General features: G+C 39.6%; 1 protein-coding gene across 1 annotated transcript in view; it reads right to left on the reverse strand.

The window, feature by feature from the left end:
- LOC149804539 (uncharacterized) overlaps window positions 1-19,974 on the reverse strand; it is a 55,930-nt gene extending 35,956 nt beyond the window's left edge. Inside the window, exons 1-4 of the mRNA XM_089932776.1 lie at window positions 19,850-19,974; window positions 8,449-8,588; window positions 6,818-6,993; window positions 3,423-3,530 (exon numbers count right to left, since the gene is read on the reverse strand). Of these exons, the coding sequence (XP_089788902.1) occupies window positions 3,423-3,530; window positions 6,818-6,993; window positions 8,449-8,588; window positions 19,850-19,935 (510 nt within the window). The 5' untranslated portion in view covers window positions 19,936-19,974. The remainder of the gene's footprint in view (window positions 1-3,422; window positions 3,531-6,817; window positions 6,994-8,448; window positions 8,589-19,849) is intronic.
- Window positions 19,975-23,033: the final 3,059 nt, after the last annotated feature.

Below are 23,033 nucleotides of genomic sequence, written 5' to 3' on the forward strand. Positions count from 1 at the left end.
TTTATCTTTAAATAAGTAATGTTTTTTTGCATTTGGAAAATTATTGTTTTAGCTTTTGAGTTGTACTTAGATTACTGGGATACCTATTGCTCGACTGCATTTATTTTCGGTATGGAGGGTGTGGGTGTCGGACGCGATAAATCAAACATTATCTAATCTTCGCTAACACTTCAGACTCTAAAATTGGCTACACAAAAAGCATGAATTTTAAATAATATATTATGGTGGGCTTTAAAAAAATAAAATATAGGTTTGGTGAATTAGTGCATTTGTGAACATTTTCAGACTTGGTGTCCCATTGGCTGGGTCAAAACCTTGCGTTTTTATGGTCTAGTGGTTTTATGAAATATGTGGAGAGAGAAGATGGGTTGATGGTCCTGTGTTTTACGAAAAGTTTGAATGTGTGCTTAGAGATTTTATGAAAATTTTGGTCGAAAATATAATAGATTGCTTACGTTTTTTACTGATGTTCTGTATCTCCATATTGTGTGTTTAACTTTTATTCATATTGTAGATTTTAAGGTCATTTGTAAACAACATATTACATAGCTAACTTGTATCCATAAATGTAGATTACACTTTCAGATAATGGTTACTCCTACAAAAGCATCCCTACTAGGGATCTGAGTTCAGGACATTGGTTTTTCCCTTAGAAAAAATATAGTCTACCTGAATTGTGTCAGGTTGTATACGGAAATTTAAGAATTTAATGGAAATGTCCATTGGAAATGACCTAGGTCTGGGGCATTGTGTTGTACCATAAGTCAGGTGACTATCTGTATATAAGAAAAACCAAGTAAATAATTATCCACTTCCATATTAATATTAGTCTTTGTGAAATATCCTTTAGTTATATTCATATATAATTTGAGTGGAATTATTTATTGAAATCATTCATTGTAACTAAAAGTGCTCATTGACACTTTGGAGGTTTTGGGATTACTGTGAATTTATAAAAACATTCTTGATGATATCATTGTGATACATCAAGATTATAGGTATATCAGCATATTAAAGACCATTGGCAGATCATCACATTCAAGACCTGGAATTCATTCAGAACACTCTATATTTTTTATTTGTGATATAACGTTTAGGATTACTTGGGATTTAATTTAACAATGCTATAAATTTCCTTTTAAACTTTTACTTTGTCCTCTAGGGAAGAAAAGAAAATATTTGTTAAATTTTTTTCTAAACCTGTTGGTTTTGCTTTTGGGTTACTTAGTTTAAGACCATAGAGTCGTAACATGAAACATTAGGTAGAACGGCGGGTGGGTTGCCTAGTGCTTTTGGAAATATTTTTGGCTGTCGATTGTCAAGTGTTTGAATGAAAATGTTGATTGCTGTTGACCTAGTGCTTTTCGGTTGACATTGTGGCCAATAGGAGGGTAGGTGGAACTGAGTTTGTGTAAAAGACTTATTTAATCGTGTGATGGGTTGGTGTTTCAAAAATTAAAAGTCGTCAATGTGAGTGAGTAGCCAAGGATTCTTCAAACCTATTTTGGAGGATCGGGGTTTTCCAGTATTTCTGTGAAGAAAATAAAGGTATTTTAAGTTTACCTTGAGAAGAATAAGATTCTTAAAACACAATTCGCACGATTGGTGTGTCGTTGCATAGGATTTGAAAACAATTAAAAACAGATATAAGGGGATCTACCAGAAGAATTAGGCTTTGTATTTATTTATTTATTTATTTATTTATTTATTTATTTATTTATCGTGTGCAGTGCGTGCTCAGCAAATTAACAGCGTCATCATCAGCAAGGTGCTGAGCCTGCAGTCCACCGGGGAACGTTGTCAGTGGACAGTTGTTCAGAATGTGTGACATGGTCTGCAGAGTTCTACTGTAACAGGAATGATCAGTGGCCTGGTCCCATCGGACAAGGTTGACTGTTTTCGTATAGTACACTAACATAGCAGTGCTCTCTCTCTCTCTCTCTCTCTCTCTCTCTCTCTCTCTCTCTATATATATATATATATATATATATATATATATATATATATATATATATATATATATATATATATATATATATATATATATATATATATATATATATATATATATATATATATATATATATATATATATATATATATATATATATATATATATATATATATATATATATATATATATATCACACACACACGGATAAATTCAATGGGCCACGTAGGCGAGAACATTTGTTTTGCTTGATATTGGGTCATCCTATTTTCGTCATCTTGTTCCGTGGTCGTTTATAACTCTATTTTTCAGTAGTTCTACGCGGTGTTTCATAGTAAATATCTAATGAAGGTTATTAGAGAATATCTTACGCAAAGTGTTTATCAGACAAGAAATTTTCCTACAATATGTTTGTGAAAATCACTGTCGCACAGTACATTATAACGTTAGAAAATTGTGTGTGTAAACTGACAGATTACATTTTGGTCCAACATCATAACACACACACACACACACACACACACACACACACACAGAGTTACCTACATACGCCATTAAGATTTCGGTGTACTAAATGTATCATGAAAAATTGATCTCATTAATTGACAAAGTTTTTCTGAGGACTTCAGCGACTGGCGAGAGTCTTATGTTGTACCATAGAGGATTTAATACCTAAAAGTGACCATTCGAGTTAAAATCTCTTTGCCAGTAAAACATTTGGAACCTAAATACATTTGATGAATCGACCCTTATAAATGCTTTGATTATCGTGGCTTTGGAATAACACGTGGTTTCGCCGACGTTTGTTGCAGTGCGTGTGAGAGTTATAGGTCAAGGGTTTTTCTGTTTGTAGACGTTTGTTGTCGTAACGAGTTAGAGGCTTAGGTTTTGCGGTGTGCAGACGTTTGTTTTCGTAAAGAGTTAGGCCCCATGTTTTTGCTGTTTGTAAACGTTTGTTGTCCTAAACAGTCAGAGCCCCCGGGTTTAGCTGTTTGTATACGTTTGTTGGAGGATAAAGTTAGGGCCGTTGGGTTTTGTTGTCGTAAAAAAGTTAGAGCCCTGTGGTTTCGCTGTTTGTAAACGTGGTTTTGTTTGGCAAAAGAGTTAGGACCCCTAGGTTTTGCTGTTCGAAGACGTTTCTTGTTTTAAAGAATTAGAGTCCTAGAGTTTTGCTGTGTGAAGACGTTTCTTGTTTTAAAGAGTTAGAGACCTAGGGTTTTGCTGTGTGAAGACGTTTGTTGGAGAAAAGAGTTAAAGTCCTAGGCTACAAGATCATGCCCAGATGTTCCAGACAATATTTCGCACAGGCACGCTCAGACACACAGAGCATGTATGATTGTAACTCTTACATGAATGTAAAAATGGCTTTTAAGCATAAACTAAACAGAAGTCACAACATCACAATCGTCAAACCAAATGAATCTGGTCTGAACATTTAAGATCAAATAAAACAGAGCAACATGGTACTTACAAGGTCAGTGATGAACAAATTCTCAGCTAGGAGATATGCAACATGCTCACCACCTTTTCCTTCTAGCCAGTTGTCGCTCAAGTCTAGCTCTAGTATCTTGGTGTTGGACTGCAAAGATAGGTAAATAAAGCACTACCAAGAATAATAAGGTACATGTATGACAGTCAAAAGATACACAAACATGGCAAAATTAAGAAAGAAAATGTACATGTATATCATTCAAACGATACGTAAACATGACATCATTAACAAAGTTAATGTACATGTTATCATTCAAATGAGAAGTAAATAGAGTAACATGAACAAAGATGACCTGCATACATCCGGTTCAAATTATGCGTAAATATGGCAATATTAAAAAAGTTGACCTACATGAATATCAATTAAAAGCGACGTAATTAGAGCAATATTAAGTATAATAAGGTACATTATTATGTAAATTTATATTGTGTCGTTCGCTTTTGGTGCGTTCTGTAGACTGCAAATGAGCTATAAATAGGTGTTGGCAAGATTTAAAATGAATGAACCTGTGTGCAAGTTTGGGATAATTTCCCACTGAGACGGATTGCTTCTGTGCAACGTGTACCATTGTGAAAAATGTCACGTAGGACGTATTGCAACATGGACCGAATAGGAAAATATTGCGATGTAGAGCTGTGTTTAGTTTAAGACCATTGAGTCGTAACAAAGTTTGAGGGCTCGTCAGAGATACGAATTTCTGAAAGTATTTCAGAAAAATTGAAATTTTTATAGCTATATTGTTTTATTTTGTTTTTTTTTGTATGTGGTTCATAAGACAATTTCCTATGTAGTTTTATTATTATACTCTCATTTGTATGCTTGACTAACACGTTGAAGAAAGCTTTATTGCATACAGGGAATTTGTTATGTATATCTATGTTGTGAGTATCGCTTTTGATGAGTGAATGTAGTTTGTATATGCGATATAAATAGGTGTTTACAAGTTTTGAAATTAATCGTTTGGGGTGATTTTCCGTTGGATGACTGAGTCGTGTGGGTTCTGTTGCGACGTAAAGTATTGTGAAAAATGTAACATTGAAAGTATTGTGACATGGGTACTAGGAAAGTATTGCGACGTAGAACCTTATGGCTGTATATAAGAACGTAAAGGTGGACAATTAATTCATTCCTATATCCTATGTTCTTATTTAAATATTAGTTGGCAGTGGTGTTTAATGTTGTGTTTAGACATAATCTGAGAGTAAAAATTTGATTGGACTATTTTTTTGAATTACAAAGTGCTCATATTACTGTTTGGACAAAATATTGTTCTGAGATTATTGAAAAAAATACGTATATCGGACAACCTTAATAAAGATAATCTGCATGCATACGATTTTAAAATAGTACGTAAATAGGGCAATATTAACAAAGTTATTTTATATGTGTGTCGTTCAAAAGATACGAAGCTATTGCCACATTAACAAAGCTAACTTACACGCATTCGTTGCAAAAGATAGGTAAATAGAGCAATATAAACAAAGCAAAGGTTCAGTTAATATGGTACATGTTTATCAGTCAAAATATACGTAAATAGAGCCATATTAACGTAGCAAACGTTCAATATTAAGGTACTGTACGTCATTCAAAAGAATCGTAAAAATGGCATATTAACAAATATAATATACATGAAATTTGAATCATGTCTATGTGAGGTTGAAAGTTAACTATTCTAAGTTATTGTACACTTAAGTGCGAAATATATAAATATATTGGTGAACTGAGTTTTGTTTTATTTTTCATTCTTGAAAAATATATCCTTTTATTGTCGTATTTTAAAATATCAGATTTCCTATCATGCAATGCGACGCTTCGTGCTGTGTGAATACATAAGTTATACATGTAGCAACAAATACGATCACTGTGTGAGCTAGAACAAATAAATAGAAACTGCATTATATAAAGACACGGAAATAATTTTTTGCTGATGAAATTTGACGCAACGCAGTTAGCGTTTTGTTTCCCATTCTTCCTTGACAACAACAAGAAACTCTCTGTGATGTAATGTTCAGTTAGATTTGCTAAGTGGTCATCTGTGGTCAAAAACGTTTCAAAAAGTCAGAAATGTAATATACTGTCACAGATTAGGTCAAACCAATCCTATCGCTTTCTCAAGACACTGATATTGTTATGTATATCTATATTTTGTGTAACTCCTGTAATGTGAATTATTCAAAGGAGTTCTGGACAAAGCCATCTTGACAACGTCACGATTCTAGGCGGACCAGCACATTTCCGGTTTTTGAAACTTATATGGAATCTTTCATTCTTTTGGACTTTTATTAAACGCTTCAGGATTACTCTGGATTCATATCAGACTACTTAAATTCCTCTCACTTATTCATTTATAACTTGATAATTAAATTATTTGTTAAATTTTACAAACTTTGTAAGTTTTTCTTCTTTCTGTTACTTAGTTTATGACTATAGTGTCGTAACAGATATTTATATGATTTGCCTATGAAAGTGAGGTGAAATTATGAAAGGGGTTGGTGGGGTGGGGGTGTTATGCTGAAAATTAAGTTTAATCTTCTAAGCTTCAAATTTGGAGCAAGATCGGTATATATAAAAAAGAACCTGATATATTTCATCTTGTGGCACCAACACGATATATTTTAACGAGTGGCATTCCTTAAAATATCGCGATTTTTAAAAACATGTTTTTTTTTACCGCATGATGAAATATATCCAGTATTTACGTAGGAAAACATATCCTCTGTATATTGCGTGCTTCGTTTTAAGATTTATGTGTGCTAGCAATGCCTGAAATAATGTACGGTCACTAGAAAAATGAATTTTATTTTAATTTTGTTCAGTTTAAGTGGTTTACGCTCTGACCTGACCGTGATGATCAAAAGACATTTGTTCCAGGTTTTCAGACTTAATTTATTCAGCAAGCGGATCTGTGGGTAATATCTATAGCTTGAAGGGATTGGAGACTTTAAAAAAGAACACTCCGGCACATGGTTTGGTGGTAATAGTAGAGTGGATGAAGTCGATAATCATACTCACTGTTTGCCATGAAATACCGGACACACCCCCCCCCACAAAAAAAATAATTAAAAATATGGCCTAAATGTCACCAACATGTCTTGTAATTTAAAGTCTGGTCTACATGTGAATGGTAGTCAGATGTCTTTCATCTCCTCAGATTGCTTGATTCTGTACTTGAGTGTAAAATTGGACTTAAGCCTTGATGGCAAAATCCAGACCAAGACTAAACAGTTTTAAGCCTTGCTGTTGAAATCCAGACCTTGTCTAGACATATTCACACAATTTGATCTCTAATAAACAGTTTCAAAAACATTTAAATTGCTAGAAATCAATGGGGCGATTAAAAAAAGAACATAAAGACAATGATTAACTCTCCTTACCATAAGAGATATAGCGATCGCCTTAGCACCCGTAGTTCCAATCCCGTGGTGTGCCAGGTTCATCTTCGTCTCGTTTATGTGGCGCAGGAAGTACGAGACCGGGACCACCCCGAGGCTTTGGCAAGCTGACAAGTAAAGTGCCTTACCGAAGTGATCGAAACGTGTTTCTTTCTCCACTGGAAAAAATACCCGATGTTGTTTTTATTATTTTTGTTGTTGTTTTTGATGATGATGATGATGATGATGATGATGATGAACACAATTAAGCCCACGATTAAGACGTGCGATATAATGTGAATTGCTGTTAATAGTAATACCGATGAAACGAGGCATGTGAGAGGGAGTTTAAGAAATACAAATAATTAATATTGTGATATTGGGTGAATCAAACTCGGTTCGCTATGCCGAAACGTAGGCGTGGACACGCAAAAGTAGATTATGGGAGCCACAGTAGCTGAGAGCATGGGATCGACAAATTGGATATGAGTCGAGGCCATCTCGGGTCGGTAAGTTTCATACGAATCCAGGCCAGCTCGGGTCGTCTGCATAAGCGTGTCTTTACAAAAGACACCTTTATCCCATTCATATGCATTATATAGCCAGTAATGTGCTAAAAGTGACGTAAACCAACAAAAATGATAAACAAAAAAATATGATCATCAATTTCGAAGTGTTTCTACAGCGACCTTACTCACATTTTATTTTAAAGGAGTAATCCATACAAGATCGTTAGGACTGCTTACTTTTATCACTAAAATAAACCTCTGGTCTGATAACAAAAAGTTTGACGTAAAATTAATTTTCTTCTCTATGTTGATGTGCTGAATGGATAAACAGGCGCATTTAATATAATTAAATCAATTCATAGTAAAATAAGATGCGTCGGTTCGACATAACCCGGGTTGCATATATAGACAGTCAAAATCTAGATTTAAATATCACGTGTAACCATAATGTTAGAACAACATGATGTTGAAAACATGCTCATAAAAAGACCAGAGAAATTTGAATGCAACATTTTTTTTTTAAATCCGCAATCATGGTATTGCCGTAAGAAATCATTCTCCTGTCGATTTTAAACCTTAAAAGTCTATCTCTTTGCAATCATATTGAGGCAACATTTCATTTCTTTACTAACATATTCGATTTTTTAACAGAAAATGATACACCCGGTCACCAGTTCCTTATAAAATTAAAATATAATTTTATACCTGGGTCTTGCTACCGACGTTGTATATGCCTTTTATTTTGGTGCTGCATATTTTTTTTAAAGACTTTTTTCTTCATATTACGGTAGGTTATCAATTCTCTTTGTTTATCAATATCATTTAAAATATTTAAGTAAAGTCTTAAAAATGACCTGTAATTAAGAAATCGATAACATAGTTTGTGAGGATCATAAAGATACTCCCTGAATATCGAAAAAAACCGCGACCGAGAAAATCTCTGACCTAGATTTTACCATGTTTATTTACGTCTTGTATTAAAACATTTGATAATATCTTACGTAAAATTCATTCCCAGAATATTCTGAGGTACTTCCTATGGATTAATTTATTACACAATAAACAATTTCAAAATAATGTAAGTAATTTTTCATCTTAAATCTGAAAGGTATTTGTAGTACCTACCATCTCGGTCCAGATCCACCTCACCTTGATCCTCGGGAAACTGACTACCTCTACGAATTTTGATATTTCTTTTCCCCCATGATTTGATTGTGATCTCCTCTCCTCCAGAAAAACGGACCGTCTTCAGCTCCAGTAGTTCTCTGCCAAACACAAAAAAACCATCATGGATTATAGATGTTGTGTTAGAGAATCAAGGACCTTGTGAAACATTTGCGGATCTCAAAACAGGACCTTGTATTACATATGTATGTAAGCAAAACGTTTGATTGTTAAGGATATGTTAAGCGGTATCATTCGTGGGTAAATACACGACTAATACGGCATAGCATACGGTACTCCAGTAACAAAAACATATTGTAACAAACAGTGGGTCACTCTAGCGAGCTGTAATAGCCAGCTGCTCATGGCAGCTCTGGAAACAGTCTCAATAGCAAACATCAACGCCATTTGAACATCATGGAAAGGTATATGAAGTTCTCCCTGGTGAAGTGGCAGCTTATAGAGAACTACCAGTTCCTAACAGGCAGCATGGCAAAGCTGGGCGATGACCTAAACTAGGATGGTTTGTGTATAAATCGCCGGTATACCAAACACAATGTCACCCTTCTGACCACCAAGAGTGTATATCCGTACGAGTATAGGGATGGCCAAGACCGGTTTGTTGAGAAACAACTACCCCCATTGAAGCCTTATACAAGCATCAAGCATAACCAACCACGATGTTATATGCTCGTAGGATGGCCAGAAAGCCCAAAACACATGGGATACTTTGGGCTCAAAGACCATGGGAGACTATCATGACCTCTACCCCAAGATAGACGTGCTCCTTCTCGCTGATGCTGTATAAGCCTTCTGATTCACCTAATTACAAATGTATGGTATAGACCCTCCCTAGTACTTTAACACCCTGGAATGAGTCCGAGGTTCATACAGACATTGATATGCACCTATTCATCCACAGAGGCTCGCAAGGAGGAACCTCGATGGTCAGGTTGCGGCGTGAGAAGGCAAAGAACCCGAAGTTCCCCGATTCCGATCCCTTTAAACATACCAGCTGGATCGTCTGCCTCGATACCAACATCTTCTGTGCTGGGACCCAGTTGCTGTCTTTGTTGTCCTGCGCCCCAAAATATAACTTATCCAGCCGGCGGATACGGTAAAGTCTCAACGGGCCAAGGGCATATCAAAATCCACTGTCGAGGCCGACCGCAGGCGAAAAGTATACATCAAGAGTGGCACAAGGGAAACATTAGCACCGCGATACGTAGCAAAAGCCACCAAATCGGGGTACAGAGCTTGACAAAGGTGAGCATATCCCCTCAAGACAACAAGAGATGGAATGCTCCCGGAGGGTTTACGACCAGTTCATATAGTCACGCTAAAACGACCACGGATAAGAATAAAGAGTTCGAGGAGTTAATGGATTATATCTCTAATATTTCACATGTAAGCATTTTCTGAGGAGGAACCAACCACAAAACTGTGGCGATACCGGCTATGAGACGCTGGGTCGTAGTAGGCGTGGTTTCTGGAGGTGGTCAGGCGTCTGCTCCTGCGTATGGTGGCCACCAAATCAGTTATTTGAAGATCAGGGTTGTTCTTAAGTCTGAGACTTATACTCCGCATAAACTCCCATATCTTCCTGGGAGCGAATCACCGCTCTCTGCTTGATTATCAGATACTCTCTGGTCATTGTTTTGGTAGAATGCCCCTTGAAATTTATTTTATGAGGGTCTTCATGAGTGGCCATGGGCAGCCACTTTGACAGTTATGTTTGTCGGACCCTGGGGCGCCAATACCAACCCGTTTAGTAGTCGCTTCTGCAATGTTCTTGTTGCTAGTGGTTGGTATTTCTTCTAGCTGCTCGTGAAAAGTGTTTATTCTTGCATGGCCCTATTGGTGAATAACCTACATACTTTGCTACTTGTACCAAACAAATTATATTAACCCGACAAGCGCTAATACCAAAGCAGTTGGCGATCGTCCGTGCCGTGCCCTTGATAAAAAGGGATCGTAACTCGTCTATTTTCTCTGACGAAAAGTCTTTATTGCGTACAGACGTTGTCTCTGATAACGACAATATTTTTAAGACCCAACATAACCCAATAGAAAAGTGTTTTTGCATCGCCATTATTGGGACATTTCCGCGAAGGGACAATATCTCCTCTATTTGGTCCGGCGACATTACTGCCATTACTTAAATCTGAAGACGATGACCTTCTTGGCGCATAGCTGACCATAAGTTACCTCGAGTTAGTAGAATACCATTTGATGTAATTGGTTTTCTTCTGGCACGACATGTAGTTCTTCTTGCACTTACCCATAATTGGTTAGACGATCGCCCACCAATTTGGGCGACATATTGAAGTGGGATAAGATGAGCTGGCCAGGCATGTCCCTTTGGTCGAGTGTAACACACGTATCCACCGACTATATAAGATTAGTTGCGCGACTCCCTCTGTCGATCAACTCTCCGGGCGCCCATAGATATCGTATCTGGCCAGCAGAGGAGGAGGCACTTTCTCGCAATTCAATTACGTATCCATCCGAGTCGGCGCTACGGTTATGTCATCAAGAGCGTCTACAGTCCCTGTACTAATCGACCATGATACCTCGCTATTGTAGACCTCAGATAGCCTCTCGACCCATTCCAGGCTGCGCATTAATATTTCCAGGATGTGCTGATACCCGAATAATTATTCAACCAACGTGTGTTTTAAAGGTTCTATTATACCCTGCTCACGGTAGAGACTCATCTCAGACCGCTTAACGCGAATGCGGTGTTTTGCCAACAAACAAGATAACTCTCCCATAAAATCCCTCTTATAAAATCTTTAATGTGCCTGCAGCCTTAGACGATTATTTGTTGTGCTTAAGGCTACTCTCGATATCGACTTCGGATAGGGCGTACTTATACGTCTTTTGTCCCGACAGTATCATGACATACAAAAAAGACATCCGCCTGATGTTCCTTTCTGGGAGTTGAAACGTCAAGCTCAGGCCTAATTATAATTTTCGGAGCAGGTTATTAATCTATGGCTTGCATTTGTATACATTGTCTAGCGGCACCATGCGTCACCGAGGTATGTAGAGGATAGGGAATCAGTTTTTCCATTGTTAATTAATTAAATTCATCCTCTAACTGGTAGGCTTCAAATATTTATAGGCAACAAAGCTAACCACAGCCATGACAAAAATGATAAAAATGTATTACTATTTGGAGACGGAGAATACAATTCAGAAGCTTTGGATCTGCCCTACCTTCGCGGGAAACGTGGTTCAATGCAACGTCTGACTACTAAGACAAAACTTTGTCCAGAGGCATCTGTCATAACCTGTTGTACTGTTATTATAAATATTTCATTTGTATTGTTTGAAATGTTCTTTCCTAGGTAGCCAAAGCTGACGATACCAAGTGTGGTCCCTTAAACATTAAAGATAATTTAATTGTTGGTATATGTGTGTTTGTAGGCCCAAAAGACACTGCTGTCAAAGATTATGTGGGAGCCGTCATAAAGGCTCTTTAGATATAAATTTGAATCAAATTCTGGGGAGTAGGTAACCCTGTATTCCCCATGGATGTCATTATCAAATCATACTGTAATAAATTTGGAGTATGCGCACTTGGTTATAGCGCCCCATTTTAAGAAATTCTTCGATTTTTGTGGTTACTTGTTTGATTATTAGAACTCTGTGCAATGGAAATATTCCTTAGCCCAAAATCATTAGACAATTAGAGCAAACGTCACGGAGTTAAGTGTTAATGAGTTTCCATGATGCCATGGTTCACTTTTAGTGAATTCCGGTCAAAACCGAATGAGTGTCCCTCTTGTTCCATAGTCCTTATTAAATCTAGTGTTGTACATTGGTGGTGTGACTGCAGTGGCAGTATTTGTGGTAGGAAACCTGTAAATTCATCATCATCATTGGCGACTCGGTCTCGAAAGACCATGCGAATAGCGCCCTTGGGGTGTTGTCTGTCTTTGTTGGCATCGTCTGCTGTGGCTGTGCAGGTCTATACGTGAGTGGCAGTCCCTACTGCAGTTGGTGCAGACATACTGGGAAGTCTGCGTTACTGTGGTTGCTGTTGCGTTCTTCTTTCTCTTACGTTTCTCTGCCGCCAACTGGCCTCTCCTCGCATCAGCGACTGATATGCCATTGTTTACCATCAGTCTCCAGGTGCCTCGGTCCTCAGCCAGCTTTTTCCAGCCATCGGGTGAAATGTTGCATGCCTTCATGTCCCTCTTGCACACATCTTTGAAACGGAGTGAGGGGCGTCCGACTCTTCTCATGCCAGTGGCCAGCTGTCCATATAAGATGTCCTTTGGCAGCCTTCCATCCTCCATGCGTCGGACGTGACCCAGCCATCGAAGGCGGCGTTTAATTAGCAGGGAGTACATGCTGAGGGTACTTGCACGCTGCAGGATCTCGCTGTGTGGAACACGGTCTTGCCAGCTGATTTTTTCAGGATGCGTTTTAGGCACCGTATATGGAAGGAGTTGAGCCGGCGTTCTTGCCTCATGTAGGTACTCCACGTCTCACTTCCATATAGAAGGGTGCTGAGAATGCAGGCCTGGTAGACTCGGACCTTGGTGTGCTCTGTCAGCGCGTTGTTTTCCCAAACCCTCTTTGTTAATCGAGCCATGATGGTGTTTGCCTTTCCAAGCCTTCTGTCCAGCTCCATATCAATCGAGAGAGTGTTGCTGATGGTTGACCCTAGGTAGGTAAAGTTGTTGACTGCTTCCAGGGTGACACCGTTGATTTTGATTGAAGGGGCAATGGTGGTATCTTGCACGCTGACATTTGTTTTTTCCAAGCTGATTGTGAGACCAAACTGTGTGCAGGCAACAGCAAAACGGTCTCCCAGTCTCTGGAGGGCTTCCTCGGTGTGGGCCACAAGAGCTGCGTCATCTGCAAAAAGCATCTCCCTGATGAGCACAGCTCTCACTTTGGTCTTTGAGCGCAGTCGTGCCAGGTTGAACAGCCTCCCATCAGACCTGGTGTGTAGATATATGCCATCCGTGGACGTGTCGAAGGCGTAGGACAGGAGCAGGGAGAAGAAGATCCCAAAAAGTGTTGGTGCCAGCACGCAGCCCTGCTTCACACCACTGTTAATTGGGAAGGAAGTTGAGGATGATCCATCATACAGGACTGTTCCCTTCATATCTGCATGGAAAGAGATTATCATGCTGAGGAGTTTTGGGGGGCAACCGATCTTACTCAGAAGTTCAAAAAGGCCCTTCCTGCTGACCAAGTCAAAGGCCTTGGTGAGGTCGATGAACATCATGTAGAGTGGTTGACCTTGCTCTCTGCTCTTCTCTTGGAGTTGTCGTAGGGAGAAGATCATGTCTGTCGTCGACCTGCCTGCTCTGAAGCCGCACTGTGATTCCGGGCACACACGGTCTTGCAGCAGCTGCAGCCTGTTGAGTATGATGCGGGCGTACACTTTACCAACAATACTCAAGAAAGAGATCCCTCTGTAATTATTACAGTCACTGCGGTCGCCCTTGTTTTTGTAAAGGGTCACAATTGTGGCATCACTCATGTATTGTGGGACTACTCCTTCCTCCCAGCAGCGGCAAAGTAGCGCGTGCAGTGGTTTAATCAATGCTGGTTTTCCACGTTTGATAGCTTCGGGCGGGATGCTGTCACTACCTGGTGCTTTGTCGTTTGGAAGGCAGTCGATTGCTTTGCTGAGCTCCTCTAAGGTTGGCACTTTGTCGAGCTCTTCCATGGTGGGCAGATTCTTTATGCTGCTGAGGGCTGCATCAGTGACTGAAGTTTCTCGGGAGTAGAGTTCTGAGTAGTGCTCCACCCATCTGGCCATCTGTTGCCCACGGTCTGTGATCTTCTCTCCCGTCAGGGATTTCAGGGGAGCGACCCCTTTCACTGTAGGACCTAGAGCCTTCTTGATGCCACTGTACATGCCTTGGATGTGTCCGGACTCAGCACTGCGCTGGATCCCTTCACACAGTTGTTGCCAGTACTCGTTCACACACTGTCTAGCAATGCGTTGGGTGTTACTTCGGGCACTTCTGAGAGCAGCAAGCGTCCGTTCATTAAGGCATTTTTTGTAAGCTATGAAGGCTTTTCGTTTCTCCTCGATTTGTGGTTCCATCCTTGATAGGTGTGCATTTAACCAGTCCTGGCTGGGTCGTTCCTTCTTGCCAAACGTTGACATAGCTGTACTGTAGATGGCACCCTTCATGGCGTTCCACTTGGCTGTAGCGTCATACTCAGGCAGGTCCTGGAGAGCCTTGTTCAGGACAGAGACATACTCCTCCACCTTGGCAGGGACTGACATCTGTGCAGTGTTTATGCGAGGACGTCCTTTTGGTTTTGAGCGGTGTAGCGCGTGTGGCTGTAGTCGCACTCTGCTGCTCACAAGGGCATGGTCTGAGTCACAGTCTGCACTGTGGTAGGTTCTGGTGGAGAGGACGCTGTTAAGGGCAGAGCGCCTGGTGATGACCAAGTCGAGTTGGTGCCAGTGATGAGATCTGGGGTGTTTCCATGACACTTTATGTTGTGGCTTACACTTGAAGAAGGTGTTTGTGATGCACAGGCCATGGTAGGTGCATAGCTGCAGCAGTCTCTGGCCGTTTTCATTGGTCTTTCCAGTGCCATGATATCCGAGGCAGGTAGGCCAGGACTCGTGGTCCGCACCTACTCTGGCATTAAAGTCGCCGAGGAGGAATAGTGGTTCATTTTTGGGGCATCCTTTGATCTGTTTGTCCAGCTGCCCATAGAACTGATCCTTCATGTCTTCTGATGACGTGAGGGTTGGGGCGTAGACACTGATGATGTTGACAGGACCTGAAGTAGTGGTGAGGCGGATGGACAAGAGACGCTCAGTGCCCCCTGTGGGAGGTTCAACCGAGGCCAGGAGATTGTTTTTGATGGCAAAGCCCACTCCGTGCTGACGGGGCTCCTCAGGTTCTCGACCCTTCCAGAAGAAGGTGTAGTTTTCCTCTCTGAGGGAGCCACTAGAGGCGAGCCTGGTTTCCTGGAGGGCAGCTATGCTGATATTTAGTCTTGTGAGTTCTCTATCGATGATGGCCGTCTTTCTGGTGTCGTCCACTTCTCTGAGGTCGTCGGAGATGCCTGTACACATGGTGCGCACATTCCAGCTTGCAAATCGAAGAGCTGGAGTCTTCTTTATTGGTTTCTTATTTCTTTTGTCTGGTGTGGAATTACCGTCTGCTTGTCATGCTGAACAACACACTGAGCTCCAGACACCCACTGGAGCAGGCAGACGATGGCGGGTCAACACCTTATTGACCGGGGGCTGCCCGGCTTGAGGCGGGCGATAGTTGGCCAGTGGGACACGATGATCCCTCCCACCGTCAAAGCTGACCCGTGGCGCCCCTTCCCTACGCCAATCGGGTGGGACTTATAACCCGTAAACTGTCAGTTTCCGTGTTGTTTCCTCACTCAGTAGCGAGACTGGAGTGTCCTCTCCAGGGCGCGAGCCTGGGCGTGGAGTATGGAGATCCTGGGCTGCCCAGACGTCAGGATCCCCCTCTCGTCCTTGCTGGTGGGGTCCAAAGGAATGCTGAGCATGACATTTGGCACCAGTTTGGATGCAGGAGCTGCCGGAAGGAGGTCGTAGTCGACCCCCAGCCGCCTTAGGGGCTCCACTCCTGATTTTCTGTCTGGGTTTACTCCCGTAGCCTTTCCTTCTCCCGAAGATATCCACAAGGCAGTGGAGCCATAATCCAATGGATGGGACTTGGTTGGTTTTGAATCAGAGTTTCCTTCTCCTAGATGAACTGCCTGACAAGGCTAACGAGCTTCATCTGCCCGGGTTTGGGGTCAGAGTTTCCCTTCTCTTAGACTGGTTGCCTGCCAAGGCTAATGATCCCAGTCTGCCCACCCAGTTATACCGCCGGGTACTCGGTCGCGCCACACAGCAGGCTCTGTTAAAACAGGGGGCACCGCGTGAAGGTGCTGCTGTGGACACAATAGTGTAGGAGAGGCCATATGCAAGTAACCTCCCGCCCCGCAGAGCGAGACAGTGGTCCTGCGGCGATCACTACACCTGGGAAGGAGAGGCTATGAGAGACACTTCACTTTCCTTTGGCAAGCGGGACGTCAGGCCCAGGCCACGCACCCCCAAACCTGTAAATTACACAAAGGAATAAATAAGAAGGGACTCGGCAGATACCGTTTATGTCGCCATGGTGGTAAATATGATGCAGTTGTACTGGAGAAGTGTGCCTTGAAACCATGAATTGACTGACCTAAGGCGGCTTAGTTAAAATAGTTCCTTGTATTAGGGGATAGTTGTATAGTTTCTACGGCGTGAACTACTGCCCTACGGAAACCTGATGAAGATCAACCATGCAGATGTGCGGTTGATAGATATTTGGCAGGTTGTGAGACTTGTGGTCTTGCGTTGATTAGAGTAAAATGGATGTATAGAATTGACACGTCTGGCTTTCTAATTTACAACTGTATAGAAGTCTTTGGAAATTCGGGGTAAACTTATGACTTCTAGTGGGAATCGCGCCAGGTTTGACACCGCTCGGTGAAGTAAAGACTACTGGCTTGTAACAATACATTAACCGTGAGACATCCATGGGCGTTGGTTTTCATCTTGTTAACTCTAGAAGCATACCAGTATTGCAACTGTCAATGGTCTTTAAGTTATCTTGAGCACGGAGAACACTGGAGTGGAGTTGCTTTACATCAGGAATGACTTCTGGTAATGAGCTTGACATTTCTTTTACGAAGCTACAAGACAGCGACGTTCCTGTATTAGTTTTTATAGGTAACTCCAGGTTGAACTCTTTTTTATATCTACCATTGAAACCACTGACCATTGATCAGCGTTGACAATACGTATTGTATACTAGAATGGCACAACCTCCAGTAAGATTTGTGTTTCTTGCCAAGGTCCGAATACCTATCGAAGTGGTAGCATAGACGATTTAAAAATATCCACTCAGTATCAGATCGTAATATATCCTAATCTTCTTGTGTGACACCAGAAAAGAACCATCGCATGTACGGCCTAAAGCTCAAAGCAGAGACCAAGAAGCGACACTTTCGCTAAAAATAGTAGGACAAACGGTCTGCGTCGGAATCGTGGGTATCGCAAGTAAGGATTTGCTTGCCGCCTATCTGCTTTCCCTCTCGATATAGTATCCTATAAGAAGTGTGACTTGTGTTCAATCTTTTCTCACTGGCTCCATAGTTCCCCGTCAACCGTCTCTAAGAGAAGGCTCAAAGTCATGATTACATTCTGGTCCTCGCTAAGGCAAGTTTGACTCCACTGCTGACATGGTCTCGCCACCCAACCCCCTATCATCCCCCCAGCCGAATTTATCTCTGTCGGGTGACGAGGAGACGAATTTACTCACATATTGGACGAGATAAAAACAATAATCTTCATGAACTAAATACGGGCAAAAGCTAGAATGGCCAATTTTGCTTCTGACCTGGGACAAGTTGTTGTTGTTGCTGTTATTATTATTATTATTATTATTAGAACCACCTAAATTAGTTTTATATTTTATTTAATAAACTTGTTCCCAAGCTTCTTTCAATTTGCTTTTATATCGTGCTTTCCTTTTATGTTTTGAAGGCAGATGTGATACAAATAATATCATCGCTTGCCGAGATGACAGATTGATTGTTTTCGGCATTTTCGATTTATGTGCTCCTTCTTCCTTTCTTTATATTGCTTAAGAAAATCTTGGATCTTTCTACGCTTTTATGAAGTTTGACAATGGCACGGCCATTCTTCACATGTCCCTAATAGTCATTGACAATCTTAGGCCTATTATAATAGGTCTCTATAATTCATCTTTGAGACAGTTTTTGTTAAATTTGTTATATGATAACAAGGACAAACATAACTTTTCTCTTTTCATCAATGGGGTAACATCGTCACCCCAGTTCTCCAGTTAATTAAAATTAAAAAGAGAGAAAACATGTCAGCAACAGAAATAGACCGTGAGGACAGGCAATGCATTAGTCCCACCCTAGAAACCTGTCTGCGCAATAAAAAGTGGGTGGAGAGAGAGAAGGGGCTCTTTCTATGGAATTAATATTGTTGAACATTTCTAGACAGGAAAATAATAACCCATTCCGTGTGTTGAAAATGAAAATACCCAGATTTTTAATACAAAAATATACTTATGTTGAAAACACTAAAAACTGATGATCATGCCCTTGAGACTGGGGAATGTAGAATTAGTCCTGTGCGCCCTTCTGCATGCCATAAGAGGCAACTAACAGTGTGCCCTTGGGCAATGTAATGTTATGCCAATTGCCTCGGTACTAAATAACGTACATGCGTTTATGGACTTCAAAACACCAAAGCAAACGTAACGCATGGTGTGTTCCTACAATATGCGATCATTCATTCATGCGCATTATGGTCGTCCAAGTACAACATATACTCGTGAGTTTATTTAATACAATATTTTTATTGCACAAATGAGTGAAAAGTTAACTGATATTGTAAATTAAGAATAAGGTAATATTCTTTATAAAATGCAAGGTAGTTTTAAGTCTACTATGACAGCATACACCAAGACAAGTCTGCTATGACAGTATTAATTAAGACAAGTCTGCTATGACATTATACACCAATACAAGTCTGCTATGACAGTATATACCAAGTCCAGTCTAGTATGACAGTAGACACCGAAACAAGTCTGCTATGAGAGTATAAACGAAGACAAGTCTGCTATGACAGTATACACCAAGCAAGTCTGCTATGACAGTATAAACGAAGAAAAGTTTACTCAGACTATATACGAAGACAAGTCGACTATGACAGTATACACTAATACAACTCTGATATAACAGTATAAACGAAGACAATGTCTTATATAGCACCAATATAAACTAATAGTTTAATGCTATTGGAATAATTTTTAGATTAAAAGAAAAATAAAGACTTGTAAAGAAATGTTTATACTCTGTGTTCTATTAACAATACGCATGTAGCATGGATAGAAATATGTAAACGTAGGCACGACACAGTCCAATACATGAAAGCAAATATATAAGATAATGCAATGATTATTATTCGGCAATCCATACTTAAGGTGCATAACATGCGGAAAGACAATGGAGACTTATTAAAAATGATATGTACAAATGCAACACGCCTTTAAAAGATGACGTAGCAACAACTGGAGAAAATTTGATACTCAAAAACTGATAACGTAGCATATGGTTGGTTAAAGGGGTCTTACATTTTACTCATTGGCCCAAACTTTCGATTTTATTTGATGTAACAATATGACGTAACTAGGATGCATCCACTCTGGCAAAAAGTCAAAATAAATAAAGACATTTCCATAGAGTTCAGCCTTCTGAGAGTAGTTATATACTTCTAGAATATCCATGATAACAACATTTGATATTTTGCATTTTGTTGTTTTACCTTTCATATTTTTTCTCCTCTTCTTCATTGTCTGGACTTTCTTTGACATTAATGACAGAAACAGGTTTTGGCTCCTCCTCTGCCATTTTTCTTCACTTTTCAACCAGAATAGAGGAAACCTACCGTATCCAAGTGGAAGTGACGTCATGTATTTCGAAATTAACGTCACAGATGTATTTGGCTTTAACTTGGTTCCCGATCTGCTACTTAAGGGGCGCTCCACAGACATTACGTACTTCTGGCGCATTGACGGGCGTACGGTCAAGTTGTTTGCCTTTGCAACATGCGCATAGGAGAGAATAAAAGGCTTAATTTCATATACAGAGGATGAAATGTTTTTACATGTTGTAGTTGTGGAAATTGTACGCGATCTAAGCAAACATATCAAAATGGCGGACTCAATTTTCTCGAAAATTCAGCCGGAACTAATTTAGGTAGGTATTAAAGTAGGGAAAACGAATGTAGGCAGATTTGGCAATACCAGTTTCTGAAAAGTGCACTGATTGAATAAAAATATATCGGCTCGGTTATTTTACAGTTACTTTAAGTCCAGGAAGTGAAAATGACCTGCGTGAGCTAGGAATATTTTGAAGTAAGAAAAAGCTGCATACTCTATTAACCCATAAATCCCATACAAAATTACACCCTTTAATCCCATACAAAATTACACCCATTAGCCCATAAAAAATTACACCCATTAATCCCATAAAAAATTATACCCATTAATCCCATACCAAATTATAGCCATTAATCCCATAAAAAATTATACCCATTAATTCCATACCAAATTATACCCATTAACACCATACAAAATTATACACATTAATCCCATACCAAATTATACCCATTAATACCATACAAAATTACACCCATTAGCCCATACAAAATTACACCCATTAATCCCATACCAAATTACACCCATTAATCCCATACCAAATTATACCCATTAATCCCATACCAAATTATACCCATTAATACCATACAAAATTACACCCATTAGCCCATACCAAATTATACCCATTAATCCCATACCAAATTACACCCATTAATCCCATACCAAATTATACCCATTAATCCCATACCAAATTATAGCCATTAATCCCATACCAAATTATACCCATTAATACCATACCAAATTATACCCATTAATACCATACAAAATGAAAGGTCATTAAAGGTTATGTTAAAAATAACTAAAATATACAAGGTTATTTATAAATATCCAGGATAACCAGTGCGGACACCCTGGGAAATTCATTTCCTGTAAACATTAAACCCTATGCAAAGTTCGAAACTGCAGAGCGCCACCTTAATGATACATGGCAACTATGTATTATTGTGTAATAAAATGAAGCAGGCGTCAACGTTACTCAGATTTATCTCTCAATTTTATTTAAAATATTGACATTATGAAGCCAATACAATACATATGAGAAGAAATCTATCAATATTTTATTACAATGCAGGAACTTTAGCAAAAATAAGGCACTACAAAATCATTCAAGACTCGTAAGAGAATTAAACAAGCATTACAATAGCCGTTTTCAGTCCTTATTATGTCGTTGTGGTTCACATGGTATAAAGTCTGTCAAATGCATTCAAAACTACTTAATGATAGTGACTGATTGGATTCTTTTCAGTTCATCAACACATTCAAGGTTATATGATGCCAAGGCAACTGAAGTAAAAGTGTCTTGCCCAAAGACACAAAATGGCGGCCCACTAGACATGATCTGGTCTAAAATCGAGCACACGCACTTCTGGTCGAGAGTCGGGTATTCTAGCCAGAACAGCACCTCGATATAATTTTTAAAAGCTCAGTTTTCATCAAAGTGCATTTTTTTGAAACAAAAGTTGTACAAATTGTTGTGGATTGATAAAATTATTACTGATTTTAATCAAATGCAAGAGGCCAATTCTTGCATTTGGCTTGAATATAACAAGATGTTATACAAGTCCGTCTAATTAAAATTTCGGCATATAACTTTATTTACTGTTTGTATCCTCTCACTCAGAATTGTATCAGCCAAACACGAAAACACGGCAAGTGGAAGCAGAGAAAAGAACATGTAAAATATAATTACAAGTGGGGTGGGGTGGGGGGTAGTAGGTGAAACCTTAACTAGGTGAAAGACTAAAAAATATTTAAAAGTAAATAATAATAATAATAATAATAATAAGAAGAAGAAGAAGAAGAAGAAGAAGAAGAAGAAGAAATACTACTAAGATAAAAAAAAATCAAAACAAATTTCAGTTTCATTAAGATTTGTGGTGCTGTAGGCTGCTGATGATCCTTGTAATCTGTAGCATAACGTTATACGTGAGATCATTCCACTGTACCACTGAAGCGTACGTGAGATCATTCCACTGTACCACTAAAACATAAGATCAATCCACTGTACCACTGAAGCATACGTAAGATCAATCCACTGTACCACTGAAGCATACGTGAGATCATTCCACTGCACCAATGAAGCATATGAGATCATTCCAATGCACCACTGAAGCATACGTGAAATCATTCCACTGCACCACTGAAGCATATGTAAGATCATTGTACTGCACCACAGAAGCAAATGGAGAGATGTCAGTGATTCATTCAGAGCATACCTGTGCCTTTTGATGCTAGACGAAAGAACTTGGACTCCACGATAGTCAGAACTGCTTTCCACTTAACAACGCCACTGCGGACATAAAGCGTTTGACTCCTGGGATAAGTTTCGGACCTTTCCAGTTGTTATGACAGTAATTTGTTTTTGTTTTCTTAGTTTTTGTCTTTGTTCTTTTTATGGGGGGGGGGTGTACTTTTTGTTGTTGTTGTTGTGTCTTGGGTTGTTTTCTTTTTGGTGAGAGGGGAATAAAATAGTGCAATAAATGCTGGAAAAAGTCTTAAAATATCTATATTTTGCGTTACTTTGTGTGAGTTTCCAGATAAATGGATTAAAAGCAAGAACTAGAGTTTCCGGCTTACAATCAATAGCTGGCGCTGCAGTGGCGTCTCGACAGAAGAAAGAATATAACATATCACCATCAATTATACGAGCACTTTTAATGTTTAATGCCGTTCGTGGAGTCCAATAAATTAAAATGTGAAGAAATCCATGTTGTTTCCACGTTATTATATTTTTGCTCATCGTCGCAAGTCATGGGCGATAATACGCTAAGTTTTCTAAGATAAAGGTGA

Source organism: Sinohyriopsis cumingii, chromosome 2, assembly GCF_028554795.1.
Source record: "Sinohyriopsis cumingii isolate HCF-2022 chromosome 2, ASM2855479v2, whole genome shotgun sequence".
Classification (NCBI taxonomy): domain Eukaryota; kingdom Metazoa; phylum Mollusca; class Bivalvia; order Unionida; family Unionidae; genus Sinohyriopsis; species Sinohyriopsis cumingii.